The sequence below is a fragment of the Canis aureus genome, chromosome 22, assembly GCF_053574225.1.
Source record: "Canis aureus isolate CA01 chromosome 22, VMU_Caureus_v.1.0, whole genome shotgun sequence".
Taxonomy (NCBI): Eukaryota; Metazoa; Chordata; class Mammalia; order Carnivora; family Canidae; genus Canis; species Canis aureus.
The window spans coordinates 30697727-30718563 of NC_135632.1; the positions used below are offsets into that span (position 1 = coordinate 30697727).

Sequence of the window (20837 nt, forward strand, 5' to 3'; positions counted from 1 at the left end):
AGACACAGATGGTTCTAGAAGTGTGGCATCTGTAGGCAAAGCCACCGGGAGTTTTAATTTAATTTTTAAAATTCTTCCAGATGTCTGCTATTTCACAGACACCAGTTAGGTATTTAGTTTATCATTTATTTTAAGATTTGATATTTCTGGTAAAAAAAGACAATCACATATACAGCATGTGTACATATACACACCACATGCATGCATACACACATGTATGCATGCAAGTTAGCAACTGAGTTGCTTTAGGCTTTAACATAAAATTACCCACTAGCTTTTCAAGTTTCTTAATTCACTTCTTATCTTGCACACCATACACCTGCATCCAAACAAAGCTGTTATGACAGGTCCTTTAGAAAGTTTAGGTCTCTAACTGCTTCACTCATTCATTATGTTGAGGAAGACAACATGTTTTTGTCCAGAAGAGTAATTCATTGTGAAATTCTTCTGTGATACAAGAAGCAGTTTTATGTAATGGATCTAAGACAAAACCTTTACCAGCCGAATAGGACCAGCAAAATACCATTCATCTGGATTTTCCCATGCAGAAGAACAAGATAGAATATTTTGTGTTATTTCCATGTCCTCTCTAATATACAATTTGCCATCACTGATCCACATGCAAAGATCCTAGAACCACAATATTCAAATAAGTGTTAGATTTTTTTTTCTTCTGAATTTCCTTTCTCTTTTTCAACCTCTCTAGAGATCTGCTACCATCATACTCTGCTGGCACTTATCACACATCTTGAGAAGGGAACACTTGATAAAAGTCTCTATCCTTGACCAATCTGAAGCATGTCATGAGCCAGCGCTAAGAAAAGAAAAAGCAATTTAGGTATAAATGTTCTCACAATGGTACTTCAACTCCTGCCCCAAGAGGCATGCAATGGGGTCCTTTATCATAGTACTGATTGTCCCAGGGAGGTTTTGTTTGGAAGGATGGGTCAGAAAAGAAAGACCTCAGGAGCTAGCACGATTTCCACTAAGCCAAGAGGGGCATTTGTACATCACTGCATCAGATCTTTAAGTGCTGATAGAAATGTGTCCCTTTTCAAACAACTTTATATTTCTTCTTAAGCTTCAACAGAGCTATAGATTTCTAAGCCACAAAAATGTTTGTTTCTCTTCTTAAAGAAAATGTGCAATGCTGATTATGAAGACCTGGCATAGTGGGATATTTCAGGGTATGAAAGATAGAATCTTGCATATAAATAAATGTATGCTTAATAGATATATTTATATATAATATATACTATACTATATCATATATACAAATATATAACACAGTATCAAAGATACATAGCTTTCTGATATCAACCCCAACTTGTATTTCGTTATTATTTTCAACATTTGGGACGTTTGTTTGAAGACTGTGTCAAGAAAAACAAACCTTCCCCATCTTCCTTATGAAAAAAGTACAAAGCTAATTCCCACTTGTCCTTCATTAAAAACTGTGTATCTATTTTCTAAATGACATTAGAATTAGTGTTTCCTTACAAACTATTCATCTACCACTTCTATTTCCAGTTTACCATTCTCATAATTTGGCTTCTACCTAAATAGAAGGGGAGAAAATGTTTTTGCTTAGCTTTGCCTGGCACCGGGCCTATTGTAAACAGCTGGCTCTAGAGAGTGATTCTCAGGAAAGAACCCAGAAAGTAAAGAATCCACATTCTTTGACCTTACAACTGATTGATTTTCCCAAAGAGGTTTTGTTTCCTGATGTATTTGCTTTCAGTCATTGGCTATTGTTTTACATTGAATATCTTTTTTATCATTAGAAAAGTTTCTTTATAAGTGCCTGACTAAATACTGTGAATTCCAATAAAGACTTAGAGTCAATTAATAACCCAGAGCAAGTAAATACTCCTTTGTGTTTCTAGAACTTCTCAACAGTAGATTCAAAAACATTTCACTCTCAGCACCTCTGAGTCAGATGAATACAATATCCCTGGATTATAATTTTAAATTTAAAAAAAGAGAGGAAAAATGGATACAAAGAATAAATCATAAGGATGAATAGTGCAAATTTAAATAACATAGTGCCTTTATCTAATGAATATATTTGCAATTCACTGAGACTTGATAAAGAGAATTATGTACTAGAATCCAAAGAAATGTTTTGAGATCTTACCAATTAGATGACTAAGGTATATCTATATATTCACTATATAGGCTAATTAACTCCTGATTGATAGTCATTGAGAGCCTATTAGAAATGTCAAGTGTTCCTTACTTGTGCAACTAGAGACTCTCTAAACAAATAAACAAACAAACTTTAGGGGTTAGATTTGAAAACCTTTATGAAAATTCTAAAATTTGGTGAGCAATATCTCAGAATTCCTTAGATTAACAAGAATCATTGTTCTTCTATGGAACCATCTATACACAAATATAAAAGTCTAAAGCTTTGCTATGCTCCCTCATTCAAGAACAAAAACAAAACTGATTGCTTCAAGTTTTAAAACTTCTTATTATCTTCATATAAATAGTACTCTGCAAAAAAAAATAAACAGACTAATCAAGTATATACTCTCAATAGGAGGTAAAGAAATAAAAATTGTATTTTAAGAGTAATATGAAAGAGTGGTTAGGAATGGATTCCTATGGGATTTGAGATGCAGAGATAAGAGATAGGTAATATATTTTTAAGAGAGAAATTTAGAAAAATAGTAAGAGAGAGAGAAAAACAAGGAGAGAAATTTAGAAAAATAGTAAGAAATAAAGAGAGAAAAACAAGGTGTGCTTCTAGTGGAGAATGTTGCAGATGAGCAACAGAAGAGACGTATGGAAAGGTAGGTTGTAGTCAAACTACAGAGGGCCATAAGGCTCAGTATGAAGGTACATTAAAGGTTTCTGAATGGGTAGGTGCTATGATCTGCCCTGTATAGTATAAATGGTCAGGAGAATGAAGTATCCTTCATTCTCAAACAAGAATGGAGACAGCTGGACCTGCACAGAGGCTAGGGCAAGGCACAGACATATGAGGCCAGGATGAGCATAGTAACCAAGAAGGAATGAGTAAAGGATGTTCTCTGGGGATGGGAGGGGAGTGGATTCCAACAACTAAATAGACATGTGGACTGAGATAGAAGAGGCAGAGACACCTAGAAAGTTTCAACTCTGTGAACTGTAGGACCAAAAACAAAACTAGGAAAGGCAGGATGGGGACAAAGTTGGGGATGGTGGTCAAGGTTAGGCCTATTTTTTGTGTGTGAACCTGTAAAACAGAGGTGCTGACTAGCTACCCGAGTGAGTGACCAATAAATCATGGAAAGTCAGATCAGATATTAGGCTATAAGTGTGGAATGCTGAGACATGTAGGCACAAGTCATAGTTGAAGCCATGGAGGAATGCTGTGTTACTGCTCACCAATTTCTGCTTCCCCTCCCTAGAGGAGATTATTCTTCCCTGTCCATGATAATCAAGCTTGACCATGGGACTAGACAAAGTAAAGTGAGAAGAATATTATATGTCACTTCCATTAAGAAGCTTTGAGTGCCTATTGATTCACTATCTTCCCCCTACCCGTCACAATGCTATAGACTTGGTAATGCCCAGCTAGTGACTCCTCCATTACCTAGCCTGCAGTATGGAAAAAAAAAATCACAGCTAGTACATAGTGTGCCTGAGAAATAGTTAGTTGTAAAAGCTACTAGGATTTGGAGGTTGTTTATGACTGCATTATAAACTAGCCTAACTTAACTGATAGACCATGGGAGTGAATAATATTACCCAAAAAGGAAAACTAAAGAAACATCAGAGGATGACCAACCCTGGGACATAATTCTACTATTGTGAATTTATCATTTCACAGGAAAAAGAATGAGCTCCATCTGCTAAGTTACTTTGGGAATTCTTAATTTTTCTCATTACTTTTTCTGTATAAAAACTCACATTTAAAAAAGCTTACTAGATCAGATAAAATGATTCTGTCCATATTTGGAAATGTTTGCTCTTTGAATTAGTCTCTAATGATTAGCAACCATTCTTACATACCATCAATTTTGAGTGCTCAATATATTTTCAAAAATATTATTTTTGTCTGGAAATTTTTCTTTGAGTAAATTCACTAACCTCACACTCTTCATTAGATTGTAAGAAATAAAATTATGCTTTAATGTTAGGGAGTCTCATCCTACCTAGAGATAGGGGAACTAGGCTTTCTGTGAGCAGTTGGTGGTTGATCACAGAATATTATCTTTTGCTCATCATGTCAGCAGGCAGACTGACATAAACAATGACAAAAAAAAAATCCCAAAATTATAGTTGGTGAATAAGAGCTTACCCTGCAGGTCATGTAGACATATTTGTTATCCCAAGGCAACAATTAAAATCCATAATATATGATTTAGGAATTTAAGAGAAATTGTCTGTCAAAATTATTTTCATCTGCAGTGAAACTTTGATTATGACTATTCTATTTCTTGTATTTTAGAGAATCCCAGGAAAACCTCCAAATCAATGTTCTAATTCAAGTCCACACTGCTTCTTGTCCTTTTCACTATTGTCTACCCTTAAGGTTCTCATCTACCAAACCATTGTATACTTAGCTTTTTGAAAAGCAATTAGTTTTTTATATAGCTAGATTATTAAGAATGACTTTGTAAAATTAGTAAAATGTGATTTAATGCATCTATATCTTTTATGTATGGGTAAGTCCACAAATCACAAAACAACCTTGCATACGAGGCAGTAGCGTTAAAATGTTTATTGTTAAAAACTACATGATCTTTGATTCTAGAGTCTTATCTCTCTCTCCTTTTGTTTCCAAATATTTAACAATTCTAGGGAACTAGCTCAGAGACCCATCTTGTTTTCAGGGTTGTATTTCTTCCTAATCAATATGAAGAAAAAGACAGTAATAAAAAGGACAAGTAATAGTTTCTTAAAAACTCCAATTTGTCAGCATAAGTGCATATGATTATATCTCAGTACAAATGGGTAAGGAGGCTATGAAATGATAGGAGCTCTCTTGGGCTGCTTCTCATGGATAGTCTTGTGGAAATCCCAATTTAAGGATAGAATTCTGCTTAAAATACCTGGTGAGTGTGCTGAAATTGTTAGTCTTTCAACCTATATGACTTTTTTTTCTGGGCATATGTCCCCATGGATTAAGAAGACAACATACTTCTGATGCTCATAACTTTGTTCCTTTGGCTTCAGGATATTTTTGCTAACTTTACAGATTTTCCTATCCTTTCTATCCTTCTGGAATATTCTTAGCTTCAGCTTGAAAGGTATACTTCAACACCATTCCAACCATTAGGTAAGTGCCGGCATCTCCACTGGGAATCTGTTTATTTTATGTAGGTTCTCTCCTACTACTTAATCCAAAACTTGTTTCCATTTACTTCTGAAAAGATAAAGCCTTGATGACTTCCACCCTTTCCATTTCAGTCTCTTAGGTTGAGGGATGGAGGTATGTATTCATAACTCATTTAGTATTCTAGTTTCCTAGAACTGTTAAATACTTGGAGGCATGAGATCCCTGGGTGGCTCAGTGGTTTGGCACCTGCCTTCAGCCCACGGTGTGGTCCTGGAGTCCTGGGATCGAGTCCCACATCAGGCTCCATGCATGGAGCCTGCTTCTCCCTCTGCCTGTGTCTCTGCTTCTCTCTCTCTCTTCCTCTGTGTCTCTCACAAATAAATAAATAAAATCTTTAAAATAAATAAATAAATACTTGGAGGCAGAAAGAGAGAGGGATAAGATTCTAGAATCAATGATCATGTGTTTTTTTTTTTTTTTTTTTTTATGATAGTCACAGAGAGAGAGAGAGAGGCAGAGACACAGGCAGAGGGAGAAGCAGGCCCCATGCACCGGGAGCCGGATGTGGGATTCGATCCTGGGTCTCCAGGATCACGCCCTGGGCCAAAGGCAGGCGCCAAACCGCTGCGCCACCCAGGGATCCAGATCATGTGTTTTTTAACAATAAAAAATTTAAACCCTCCTGCTTCATATGCAAGATTGTTTTGTTATTCATGGACTTATTCATACATAAAAGATATAGATCCACTAAATCACATTTTACTAACTTTACAAAATCATTCTTAGTAGAAATAATCCAGAGACTACACACATGGGAGCCTTTCCTAACTGAAGTTAGCAGTTTTACTCACCATGTACAAATATGTTTTTAAATGATGAGAATCCTCAATTTCACATGGATTTTTTGCATTTTAAAGAGGAATCATGGTAATCCAAATATTCATTATTAATAAAAATAGCTAATAATAGAAAAGACTCGGGACAAGCAAAAAACTTTACATCAATCTCCATCTTTTTATATCAAACTAATTTCTTTGTTTTTCCTACCTACCTTTTTGCAAAATATATATATTTCTTTATGCCAAGTATGGCTTTAGGAATCCCAATCTGTTCCCTGATATCTAGGAGTAGAAATTACACTCACCTGCTTCATTACTGCTCATTCCCCTACAGCCTCCAATATAAGGCAGTGAATTTTCAGTTAATAGAGAACAGATTAATGCTTTCTTGATAAGATTTTACATCTGAATTAATAAGATGGCACAATCCAGCTCTTGCTCTGGAAACCAAAGAATTGAACATGACAAGCACTTTTTTTCAGTATGTTGTGACAAAAACTTGGATCAATCAGAGAACCAAGAGTGAGAGAAGATACTGCCATTCTACAGTCATTTTACTAAATACCTACACCATGCTAGACCAGATTCCAAGGTACACAGATGACAGGTGCACTCACCCTCAGAGAGTAGTACACAGAGTTCTCAGGGAGTGGGAAGCATAATGCATCGACCAATAATACTTAGGTAAAGGACAGGACGTGTGTCATGGGAGCTCGGAGTGAACATCATTATCCCTTACCAATTCATATGGGAGCAAGCATTTCCCCAGATCCTTTGAAGAGCATATATGTGTCTAATTGATGCCAGCATATGTAATAAAGTTGCTTTAATCTGTTCTTTTTGTTTACTCTAGCATTTTATATTTTCATCAGAAAATATAATTATGGCTAGAATTTCTCTTCTAGTTAAGATATTACTACTGGGGCAGCCCGGGTGGCTCAGTGTTTAGCGCCAACTTCAGCCCAGGGCCTGATCCTGGAGACCCGGGATCGAGTCCCACGACAGGCTCCGTGCATGGAGCCTGCTTCTACCTCTGCCTGTGTCTCTGCCTCTCTCTCTCTCTCTCTCTCTCTGTGTGTGTGTCTCTCATGAATAAATAAATAAAATTAAAAAAAAAAGATACTACTATTGATGATGATGATATAAGTACTTCCTGACTACTGTCATTTGCAGGGATTAGAGAACAACTGACATGTACTACCCATTGTGTCCCAGAAAGTGATTTATTAACGATACACCTGTGAATCACACAGGACCTCTTTTTATGTAAACACTGAGGACCAGTGGTCTTATATTTAAAACCGCCAGCTTGGGAACCCCACTGGCTTCCTCTGCTTCCTCTGCCATGAATGAACTGGTTGTTTGCAGGAGCTACCCCAAGAGGCCATTCAGAGGCCATTATTTCACTGTGAAGACTCTGTTAAAAAGAATAATTGGTATCAATAACACTTACCTGTGTATGCAGAGGGAAGGTTACCCAGCCATAACAATCCCAGAATCACACAGCCACTACTTAGAACAATGCGGTGTTTGGGATTTATGAGAATAAGTCCTGTCAGTAATAGTGCCCTTATCAGGGCCTTCTCGATTCATTTGGCATACGTTGCAGTGTACTCACAGTTAAATCAAATCTGCCATGTGGTTACAGGTTAAGGTGGTGCATATAAGATGTAAATGTTACACACTGAAAAGGTTTACTTCTCAAAAACATGGCTTCAAGTGCCTTTATGCTTTCGTGTTCCTCTAAAACAGCCACAGGACCATTTCAAACATAAAATCTGCAATATAACTAGTGATTATCTTAATTAATTGCTGAAGGGTATTGGTAAAATGAGGAGAAACAATTACCATTACACAAAAAGATGGATCAAGCATGAATCAATGCGGCAGGCACGTAAAGAAACAGACACGGGGCTAGACAAGGGAAGGGACCCCCAAACAACGATGATGACAACAACAACAAAGATCATCGCTTAACCTGTTTTGTCAGAGCTGGTATTGATGGTATTGGTAGTGATGGAGGTGAAGGTAGTCTTTGCGCTGTCCTTGGCAGTTACAGATTTCTGCTTATTTTTCATGGCTTCCAGTGCTTTGAGCTTCTTGGCATGTTTCGTGCCTTTGTAGTGGGCCGCAGCCTGGCTCTACAAAGGAGAACAAAATGAACCATGCAATCAGGCTCATTTCTAAACTGGCATTCTCTGTATTACTGCAAATACAGACTCCCTTTCAATAATAGGTACCATTCAAGTTAATTCTGGCAGTGGCCAAACAGTAGGGTTCTATTTAGAATGATGCTAGAAAGCAATGGAAATCAAGTTCTAAAACCTCTGGATGGAAGGAAGAAATACTCTATCATTTCCCTAAAGAGAAATGTAGCTGGACACTAACATGTCAACATTTTTCTTGGTGGAGTGGGAAAAATTAAGAATCTATACCCATATTGCTTTTATTCTTCCACAGAAGATGCTGGGCTCCCAAAGAGTAACGAGGGTCCCAGAAAACAGTAGCTCTCACCTTGGCTCAGGAAATATGTTTTCTTTCTTACAATGGGTCTTATTAACGTGATCCCCAACAGGTGTCTGTCTACAAGGAAAAGTTCACATATAACATGGGAAGTGGGCACCCTGGGGACTAAGATTGAAGTTTGGGAGTTCAAAAGCAAAGGCACTGCCTAAGTCCAGACGAAGTATGCAGAAGCTGGGCAATTTCCTGATTCTTCCTTTCTCCTTGCTTCCTAAACAGGTAGTCTGAGAAATTCAAGGGAGTGGCATTCCATAAACACGCAGGTCTTTCATGCCCTGGTCCCTTTCCAGGGGACTCCAGTGTGTTTTAACTACTTAATGGGGCCCATACACAATTCTTTTACTCATGACTGATGAGAATTCTTTAATAGTAATATACATTTTCCCAAGTTTATGTTTTCTTAACATGATTTTCTTGTTGTTGTAGTTGTTGTTACTGGAAAGACACATTAATTGAGATAGAAAATCATTTCAAAGAATTCTATGTTTATTAATGTTTATTAGGGGGAGAAAAAGAAGGCTGTGTGGCTTTGGGTAGGATGGGAGTGGGCAGGGAGATTCTTAGATCTGAAGGTTTCCCAGCTCAACACCCTTAAAAAGTCACCTCACAAAGAAGAAATCTCAGTGGAGGACTCTATTGGTTAGACTACCCATTACTTCCCATGACTTATTTAAACTCTGTGTTCCACTCCATGTTCTGGCTCCATTTTGCCAGAAAAAAATAATAACCACACTGTTCTCTTTGTCACAGTAACTGTGGTAGGTAGGGCTGCAGTATAATATATTTTTATAAATAGATAAGTAAATAATCCACACCTTCATTTGCATCATTCTGACAAGTATTCTCAAAGGTCTAGGTACCCTTATTGAAAGAACACTGGACAAGGAAATTATATTAGAAACAGTTTGAACAGAGAGGACACTCATGCATCAGTTACAAGTTTTCCAACAACACATAACATCAAAAGACATAGTGTGAGCCAAAATGTGAAACTAAGACTTGTTATAGTTAATTGAAGAACCAGTGATAGATTGGATTGGGTTGATTCTACATAAAGAATGCCACTTTGATGGACCGAGTTGCATTCCTTCTTTTTTTCCCTGCCTAGTTCTCCTTTTTTAATAAATCAAGTCCTTTGGCCATATTTTTGAGGGCAATATGCTATATTCAATTAAATCTACAATATAAACAGTCATCTTCTCTAGACAGTCACCTTCTCTAGACAGCTGGCTACATACTTTCCCTTAAAGTGAATTTCCTCTCTTCTGTCACATTCCTATCCTTGACATAGAAGTGAATGTTTTATATATAATACATATTAAAAGACAAAGTTTAGATTAACAGTGTTATCTCCACTTACATCTCCAAAATATACATTTTAAGGTTCCCAGCAAATCTGCATTCTCAGTAGTATTTCAAATCAGACAAGACTTTGTTTTAAGACACCAAAGGTCCAGGTGAATGTAACTATTTTGGATAGTAAGAAACTTACTAAAAAAAACCCCACAAAAAGTCCTGCAAATGAAGACAGTACTTACACCTCCCAAAAACATTCTCTGCACACGTACAACTAAGCCAATGCTTCCAACCAGTGAAATGGCTCAAGGAGTCATGAGAAGGGGGTGAAAGAATGAGCAATAGTTGGTGGGCTCCAACCCAAGGGAGACATCTGATCCATTAAAACAGGATAAAACATGCATACTCACTTGTTAATTGAATAGTAGTTCCAAAGCATCTTGATAATAATTATTTTAATTAAAAATTATCTGACTTTTACAAAAAGCTAACTAAGCCTTCTCCAAATTTGAAAAAAAAAAATGAAGATCCAAAGTGCTATGGAGAGATTAGGACATGTAAAATTTAGGGGAAATGATAAAGTATAGAGGAGTTGACAGTACTGGAGGTGACACCAACGTGATTATGATGGTGCAGGACATAATGTGTTGAGGAGAAGGTGGGCATACAAGTTGGAAACTGAATTGAAACAGATAACTCTTTCTGGGTATTTCACATTTTCTTTGTCATAGACCTTTATTTAATGCTTGTAGAATTTACTGGACTGCCCTTGGGTTATACTGGTATAAATTTTTCTAGTCTATGCATATTGACCCCATAATTTTTGATCCATCTTGACACAGGTGTGTTATATAAAAGTGTGTTCTTTGTGTAAAGGAAGTATATCCAGTGAGCTCTCTTTAGCCCTTTTGGCCATTTCTTGGACTGAATAAATTATTCAGACCCATCTAATATTTCTATAACTGTAGACAAAGCTACAGTCCTACTGGGAGATGTTTTAAAAGCAGCAGTGGCCAGAGATGTTTCTTTGGACCTCAGCTGCTTTTCCTTTGGACAGAGAGCTGCTGGATGCATCATTCCACCCCATATTCCTTCTGGGATGGTTTCCTATTATTAGCCAGTCTCTGGCTAATAATCAGAATCAAGCCACTCCCAGAAATCTGGGAACCATAAGACAGAAGCAAACCATTATTTTTCACAGGAACGATTTTAAGGTTCAATAAGTGTACTGCTTCGTGATGGCACATTTCAGCATTCTGTATTTTATTTTATTTTATTTTATTTTATTTTATTTTATTTTATTTTATTTTAGCATTCTGTATTTTAAAAACTGAAACAGAATCAGAGGATCATAGCATACACGGAAGTGAGCAGAACAATAGAAACTGGACTTTGACAACTTCCTTTTAGATAATGAGTGTAATATGAAGGTACTGTATAATAAACATCACTACTACTGACCTTGAAATAGCACATGACAGCATGAAATCTAACAAGTGTCATCCCAGAGGCAAGTGCTGACATTAAAGATATGCACACACATTTCTGTAGAATAGAATGATGCCACTTTAAATGTCATCACCACATCTAGTCATCAGTAGCCAGTCAGATTTTCTCATCTTCAAATTTTATCTTTAGTATTTCAAAATGGCTTCAAGTTTAAATGCAACTGAAATTCCAAAGTAGACAAAAATAATTGTTAAATGGCCAAAATTGGGAGAGGAATCTTATTCTTTGGAAACACACGCATTTATTTTACTTTTCTAAGAGGCTAATTGATAAATCACTTTTATCTTATGAAACTCCCTGAATAATTTTGTTAATATTAATATTTACCTATCATTTTATCTTGTTAGCACCAATACATTGTACATTTCTACTCTCTCTTTAATATAAGGTGTCATAATATGATTTTTAAAAACTAAGTTTATTGTTAGCACACACATCTAGTTCCTTTAACCAATTAATTTTCAAGAAGACATGGGACTTCAAAAAGAACACGGTAGTCTTTGTTAGGATGCAATATCATGTAATTTTGCCACATATGAAATTGTATTAAATTAAGTGAACATTATCATATTAAAAGGCAACACTAGAAAGAGAAAGAATAGTTATTAGAGAAGTTGTAATTCTTTTCGGGGAGTAGAGAGATAATACTTGAGCCAGGGGAATTATTTCTTCCTTCCTTCCTTCCTTCCTTCCTTCCTTCCTTCCTTCCTTCCTTCTTTCTTTCTTAGAAATTATCTGATATTTTTAATTTTAGCTTAGATTGTAGTTTTGGAAATAAAAAAGAAAACAAAATGGTAAAGCATGATATAGTATCCTAAATTCTACATTTACTTTAGATTTACATTTAAGGATTATTAAAAAATTACTTCAGGAAAAAGTTTAACATTTTGATTTATCTATGTATAGTTGTTTTTATGTTGTATATATTCACTTAAGTTTAATACTGAAGCACAATGCACAGGTTCAGCCCTATCGGTTAGGGCCAGTGTGAATTTTAAATTGGTCAGCAGTTTATTAAATATTTCAAATATCACTTTTGTATATGCAAATAGAAGATTTCTATTCTATCTTATTCTATCTTTATTATTGTTATTCTATCCTTATTGTATTTATTATCAACTCTCAGCTTCATTTAATATTGATATAAATAATTCGTTCTCAAAATATGGTTCCCAGACTAGTAGCAGCAGCAGCAGCTGGGATTTTGATAGAAATGCAAATTCTCAACCTCCATCCCAGATTACTGAACTAGAAATAATGGAGCTGGGGGATTTACCAATCCGGGTTTTATAACCTCTCCAGGTGCTTATAAAGCATACTAAAGTTTCAGAACCACTCATCTTAAATGTATTAGAGCATTTTCTTCCAAGCCCTTCTTTAATAAATAGCCAAAAATCTGGATTTTTCAAAAAAATATTTATTTATTTATTTATTTATTTATTTATTTATTTATTTATTTATTTTTACAGAGGGGAGGGGCAGAGGGAAAGAGTCTCAGGTAGACTCCCGAGCATGTAGGCCACACTGACAATCCTGACATCAGACCTGAGCTGAAGTCAAAAGTCAGTCACTTAACCAACTGAGCCACCCAGGCACCCCTCAAAGTCTAGATATTTTATGATTAACATTTAATCATTTGAAGATTTAACATTTACTAAATGTGAACAATGAGTATGCCTTGAGAAAAAAAAGTTTTTTCCTTAAGAACAAGTCATAACAAGAAATAAAAAATAGCTGATACATAGGTAGTTGAGGAACTTCCATCAAAGAGGGATGATACAGAAGAGCAAATCAATCTTAGTAATCTCCAAACAATTCTAAAACCCCACAGAAGTGCTTACCCAGTCCTTGTAATTTTTTCTTTCCAGTTTTTTCCTTTCCTTTCAAGCTAATTATTGTTGCAGCATGACCCTCTGACCCCATTATTTTACCTTTATATTGAATTCTTTGCTATGACTTTTTTTAAGGGGCATGGGGACATCCCCAGCCTTATGAAAAAATAAATAAAAGTCAAGCCCTGTGCACAACACTAAAATGTTACTATAACAAGAATCTAAGCCACTATTTTATATGCATCAAACTGACTTAGTGTTAGTTAGGTCTAGCTTCTTTTATTATGTAGTTAGGGCTCTTTCACTAAGTGAAACTTCTAGCCAGCAGATAAATAAAGACCACTCTGGTAAGCTTGAAGAGTGCCTTCTCTGCTAGTCCATTTAACAAAATATTTGAAGAAGAAACTTAAAGATAGAATATTCATTGTTTTACACTTGCCTTACTGCTGTGGATACACGTACCGTTCAAATTCTCTTACATAATGAGGAAAATTACATGCTACAGATATTTTCATCCCTTAATTACATGTCCCATAAAGAATATTTAATAATTTATTTTAACATGTGATTGTGTAGTTAACACGTAAGTAGATGACTGCATTATGATAAAAATGAAAATTCACTTGCACTGAGTCCCAAAGTGAAAAACGCGATTCAATTAAGCGTGTTCTCTGAGCTCAAGTGATTGATGCCTTACTTTAAATGTGTTCCTGTCTTCTGTACTTTTCAATTCAGAAATGAACAGTATGACACAGAAATAGAAAAAAAAATAGAAGAAAAGAGATAATGCCATAAGAGTGGAATGATTTTTATACGGCACCAATACCCACTGGAAGAAAGAAATTCTAAATAAACATAAAGAAAAAGAGGCATGTCCCAGTGTCTCAGATACATTAGGCAATTCTTTGATTTTATATGCAAAGAAAATATCTTGTCACTAAGTACTTAGGTAGTAGTGAAAAAAGTAATCTAGATGGACTCACTTATCTTTCCAAAACATCTCAGTGCATCTACAAACTTCATGATTTTTATGCATTAAGTATTTGACGTTTTCAAGTATTTAATGTGAGTGATAAAGTGCAGTACTTATTAGAGGGAGAGAAGCTAATTGAGAGGTTCTTCTTGGTTTGTACCGTGAAATGGGCATCTGTTTGTGTTGTATTTGGAATCCCAACAGCCACCTCATTGACCTCCTGTGTGGGGTCCCAACTGGGGGACACTGGCTAACAGTGGGCTCTGGTATGTACGTGTTATGTATGTATGTATGCAACATATATGATGTGATGAAGCCAAAAGGAACATCTGGCTTTGCCTAAGTTTGGTCAATACTGATGGCAGCTTTGTAAGCCCGATACTTCAAATGAGTTTTAACTAGTGATATAATTGCAAAATTTTTTTGTATGGAACTAAGAAAAATCAGAAAAAACACTTTGTCTAACTATTCAACCAGTGCTGAATATCCTTTCACAATGCCTATAGCTTACCACAACACTTTGCTCAGTTTGCGACTGTCGCACACCACTTAAAATGGGTATGTGTGTGTGGGGGGGGGGGCATAGAAATGCTGAATCTAATTATATATGAGGGTCAAGCTGTCATAGGTATTGGTATCAGTAACAGAGAAAAATGGCTTTCTTTCTTGCCTGACATGCACGCATCCTCTAAATAACCCCCAGCTTCCTCCTCCAAGCAACCTACCTGCCCCCTGGCACAACTCTACAGTCATGACCCTCACAGTTACCATGTCTGCTCTCTATAGAGAACAACTGCTTGGAGTGTAGATCACTGAGGCATAGCCCTCCCTTTTATTCTCTTAAGGAAAATAAGAAGAAATGATTTTCAAACCTTTGTATGACTTAAGGGAGAATAAGAAGAAATGATTTTCAAACCTCTGTCTGGAGAACCATTACTTGTTTGGCAGACATCCACTCATCACATGTCACCTCCTCCATGGGGTCCTGGGTATGCCTACATTTTAACACCTATGTCACTGTCATAAGAAGGGTTAAATGTCTGTTTCTTCTCATAGAGAATGAATCTCTCAACAGAGAGAGAAAGACCTGGTGTTACTCATCATTCTGTCCCTAGAACCTAGTATGGAGCTCTAAATAGGTGCCTATTAAATGCACGCTGAATTAATTTCACATTTTGATTTTAAAATGGAAATATGCATATGGTGTCTCAATGGATTTTGTATGTGAACAGGGTTCAACTTAATTCTCTGCCGTTCTTTGGCACTTTACCTTATCTGTTGAACACACTTTAGGGAATTTTTATGGCACTTAATGCTGGAAAAGCATCTGGCACAAACACAAACTATTATTTTTTCTCAGGAAGAAGCTTATCATCAACTGCAAATTGTGCTATTTACAGAAGCTTGCTTTGCATGGAATGTAGCAAAGGTGTAATATGGAGGTTGTTTCATTTTTTAAAAATTTTGATGAATAACAAACACTTTTTTTTTTAAATCTGGGAAATGTAATGAATTATTCCAGTGATGACTATGCAATTTAAGATTCATCTGAAAGACTAAATTCTTTTTTTTTTAAAGACTAAATTCTTATATAAGAATTTTCAATACTTGGAGAATGCTGTTTCTCTGTTAACACGGCTTTTAAAGTTTCAAAATGGAATATTTTATGCTCTAAAACAATACAGAGAAATTAATTATGACATTGTTAACCCACTTTGCTCCCTGAAAACACACATAATAATATATACATTGTATTTGCTGAAAAAGAACACCTTCCATTGAGGAAAAACTATTAAATCTCCCGTTTTTCCATAAACCAAGGAAGGGCTTCCCTCTATAATTTTGTAGCATTTCTAATCTCTAACTCATAAATTTGAGAATTGTTCTGATTGCAACTCTAATGAACTTTTCCCAAAGATGACCTCTAAGATATGCAGCTGTTATAAAATTCATTGGGTTCACAAAATAATTGTTTATATTTGAGATAGATACTTTGTCAGTGTTAAGCACTATTACAGCTTTCTGAAGTAGTTTGGGTATAGTGGGAAAAGGTGAAGAGTGAGATCACAAATAACCTCAAGAACCTAGACCTTTATAGGCATAATCAACCTGTAATCCAGCTGCTGTCCATTCATTCACAAAGGACTCACAGAGCTGTAGCCAGACATTATTGTAGTAATGGGAATAGAGCAGAGACAAGTCAGACTGATAAATTATATTTATACATCTTTATAAAAAATTCCAAAGGCAAAGTAAAAGAGATTTGAAAAAAAAAATACTTGTAAATCCTATTGCAAAGAGGTTAGATTCCACATTACATAAAGAGTATCTAGAAAATCAGGAGAAAAAAACACACCAATGATTAAAAAAATGGCAAAGTCTTCATGCCATTCAATGAGTTAAATTATCTAAAAGTACCTAAAGGTTTCTTGAGATGGAATGAGGGCTCAATAATGAGAATAAATGGCCATTTGTTTGGTCAAAATAAAAGAAAACTAGTGTTCAGATGTATAAATCAATTTGGTGCCTATGTCAGAACTCTGGAAATTAAAAAAAATTATAAATAAACTGTTATTTTGTGGAAACTGTGGGTTTAGGAAAAAGATGAAAATACTTTTATATAAGACAAGTTATGCCAATGGGACCCCACCTCAAGGTACTCCTTTGACCAAAGAAGTCTGAGGTAAGACAGTTTGCGGGCAAAACTCCGCAAAATCACCCAACTTCTCAAATAATGGTCTCTTAGACTGAGGAAAATATTTTGTGGGCTGAAATAAAGTGTTTGTTGCTGTTGTTTATGATTTCATATAGCAAAAGTTGAAGAAAGAAATGGGTTTGGCCCTGGATTAAGTTTTGGAGGAAGGGTAATGACTTTAAAAGACAGTTATCTGGGCATGCATAAATGCCTGATTTCTTGTTATGCCAAAATTTCTTCTCCTTGCATTAAAAAGTATTTATTTTTGCTGATTGACCAGGGGGTACATGAGTTGTATTAGCAACTGGAATCCCATGAGTTTAGTGCTTAGAGAAAGCTTCCACAAATGATGAGGTGTTAATAGCATAGCATCCCCCTTGAGCAATCAGTAATCCTTAGTGGAATTCTGGCCAGAGGGTTGTTTTTGTTTTTGTTTTTGTTTTGTCTTGAATGACGCACTTGGAAGAAAAGCTCACTGTGTCATGAATGTACTAAGGAGATCCTGCTGTCCCTTTGCACAGTGGATGTTTCTATGAGTGGATGTTCCATAGATTTATGGAATCTATGCCAGGTAGTGTGTTAAAGGCTTTATATGAACATTCTCACCCATTCCCTGCAAAGATCTGAGGGAATTACATACTTACCATGAACATTTTATAAATGAGGAGACTGAGATTCTGAAAGCTAGAGCCATTCAACCACATAGCAAGGCCAGTGCAAGGTGTATACCTATCTGTCTAACACCAAGACCACACATGTAGCTCCCATTGCCAGTCCAAAAGAGAGTGAAACATGGAAAAAAACCCTATTTCAAAACTTCATAGTGGTTCACCTTGCAAAGACATAAGTAAGGCTAAATAGTGCATAGATACAAAGCTTATGAATAAGAAATTACTCTTGAGTTTTGTGGCCATTAAGTCATATAATTTTACTAATAATCTGTCTTAGGCTCATGCTTTAAATACTACTATTAGCATCATTTGAAGGTCTACCTTGTTCAATTCTTTCCATTCTGGCTCCAATAAAGCAATGCTAATGTTCTAAACAAAGTATGGAAAACTATGTGATGTTTATCTATATCCCAAAATGTGAAGCCTTCAGGCATCAAAAAGTATCATTGGGCATAAGTCAGCTCTTGCATAGAAAGTCTTGTAGGCCTGGTTAAGATTATATTTTTTACTTTTTGTTCAAAAGAAAGGCTGCTTGACATTTTTTTTTTTTTTTGACATTTTACATTTTTGTGAGATCACTCCTGCAGGAGGCAAAGAACACTGGATGGGAGGAGGAGGGCCAGAGTGGGAAAGGAGCAGGGGGGTAGACTCTTATTCTTATCGCAGTGGCCCAAGGAAGAGATGGCCACAGTGAAGATTTCAATGATGAAAGCAAAAACAGACTTGCTTAATATATGAGTTAAAAATGTCAGAACTTGATGGATGAACTTTGAGAGGTGGTCTCATGGATTTCTGCTTCTTCAAACACATGGTTGGAGGTAACCTAGAATTGTTGATAGCGAAAGAAGTCCAAATGTTTGGGGAAGAGCATGAGTCAGGTTGGGATACATTGAGTTCAGGAGTCTTTAAAACATCTAAGTAAAGTTTGGGCTCTGCAATTAGCTATGTGGTTTGGAGCCGAGAGATGAAGTCTAGGCTGGAGCTAAACTGGGGAGTTATCAGAAACAGATGGTAAACGAAGCCACTGGGAAATGCCATTTGAAAGGCAAATAAAAGATTTTTTTCTGTTTAACCACTGAAACACAATCCTTAATCAGCTGCAACATTTGAATGGGTGAATGAAGACTGCAACTGGTACTGTACGGGAGAACATATTTCCAAATCCTTCATTGAGCTAAAGTACACTTCATCACTTAGCTTCAAAAAAAAAGTCTTTCCTTAAAGTGTTTAAAATCTTCAAGTTTCAGCCACAGAGTGAATCATTTCTTTTTTTAATCTTCACACCAACATGAGTTAACTAGAAATAAATGACACGCTTCTCTCTGCTATAGAGCATATCTTATCTCAGCATTTGGTCTTTAGAGGCTTGATTCATAAAGATAAAAATTGTATCACTAGAGCAGCAAAATAAGGATTGGTAAAATCCAACTACTGAAGGTTACAATGAGATGGATTCCAGATATGGCTGTAAGTTGTTCTCGCCGTTAAAATTCTAGTGGATGGAATTAGCCATTTACAGAAACCTTAATAAAGGGGAGGTCAAAAGCAACAAGGCAGGAGAGAATTACTAATCAAAGGCTGACTAAATGTAAAAGAGAACTGTGCTTAATGAATATTATTAACATGTCTGAAGTAAGACCATCGTAGTTGAATAGGTCTCATCCTGGCATCTGGAAAAAGGAAATTTAAAGATTAACTTCATCTAGATTTCTTTCTTTCCTCTTGATAAATGTGGGTGAAAAACAAAACCAAAGCAAAAACCTAACATTATCTGTCTCTATCATGACCAAAGGAGAAAGGGTTTGTTCTGTAAATCATGTTTTAAATTTGTATATGCATAACATTTAAAAGTCAGTTATTATAAAATTTAAGTACTTTCCGGCTTGTATACGTGAAGAAGTAAAAAGCCACAACTTCGTGAGATTACTAAATCTAAGATCCTTGTCTCCAGTTTTTTAAAATATATTAAAATGTTAATTTTCAATTTTTGAACGGATCTTTAATTTTAATGCTTTGGGGGATGCAGAGGACTGCTTTTGACATTGTTTTTCAATAGCATTTGTGATTAGTACTAAGAAAAGTCAAAAAGAGTGTCCTCTAAATAAGATGTTAAAACTTTGACTTTGTAAATATTAAGAAATTTTTAACCATTGGGTTTTCCATAATATTATCTGAATCCCCATATTATTTGAATTTACCAGGGTCAAAGCAAAATTAATAAGCATCTATATTTTCATGACAAGTTAGAATATTTGGATTCAATCTTAAATACAGGAGTTGTTTTAAGTGATGCTTGTTAATATCACTGCTTCCAATGCTTAAACCAGCAAGTGATTCCCCTCTTGGGCATACGTTAACAATTTACTTTTTGCAGACAAGTGCACAAATATGATTAGCTTTTGCAAATTGCTCTTTATTCTGTTACTAGTAAGTAATTTTTATATTATTACAGTGTAAACAGATGCTATTTTCCACTACATATTCAGCTGTAATGAGCTAATTTAATGTATTAAAACAACAAAAGAACTTCAAGAATGAGTCAGTGATTCAAGCTGCATGGAAACCAAGAGAAAAATCAAGCATGAAGTTTGCAAAATTGTTCCAAAATTCAGCTTTTGATAAGGAATTGTGAGGCCCCTGTTCTTTGAGGTTATTTGGCCAAGGATGTGTTTTCACCTTTGTGTAGTGTGTCCTGCAGTCTTCCAAGTGGAAGGGTTCCACAGGCTCCTCTGCTTGCAGGGCTCTTATTTCCTGAAATGCTCTCAGTGTCGTTCCTTAAGGTTGAAGATTACATTTACTTATGTGTGTGTCTGTTCATTTAAATATTTATGTATTCAACAAGTGTTTATGCTGTGGGGCATTCCAAATATAGACAGATATTGTAGGAAGTGGACCAAGAAAAGGTTTTAACCCTGAAGAATCTGGTAGATGGAAACCAAGAGCAATAACAGCTTCTGGAAGGGAATGGTTATCAGTACTGAATTTGTCATGCCAGATTAAAGGAAAGCATGGAGGGGTAACTGGGTGGTTCAGCCACTTAAACACGTGATTCTTGATTTTGGCTCAGATTGTGATCTCAGAGTCCTGAGATCGAGCCTGGCAGCAGACAGGGAGTCTGCTAGAGATTCTCTCCCTCTGCCTCTCTCCCTCCCTCTCCCCTCCTCCTGCTTATTTTCTCTCTTTCCCTCTCAAATAAATATTTTTTTTAAAGGAGAGCATGTAAGTGT

At 35.9% G+C, this 20837-nt stretch overlaps 1 protein-coding gene across 5 annotated transcripts in view; it reads right to left on the reverse strand.

Annotated features, from left to right (window-relative positions):
- Positions 1–20837, reverse strand: part of ZNF385D (zinc finger protein 385D) — an 892499-nt gene that overhangs the window by 70287 nt on the left and 801375 nt on the right. For all 5 annotated transcript variants that reach the window (XM_077865367.1, XM_077865368.1, XM_077865369.1 and 2 more), the window contains one exon: positions 8090–8252. In XM_077865367.1, the coding sequence (XP_077721493.1) occupies positions 8090–8252 (163 nt within the window). The remainder of the gene's footprint in view (positions 1–8089; positions 8253–20837) is intronic.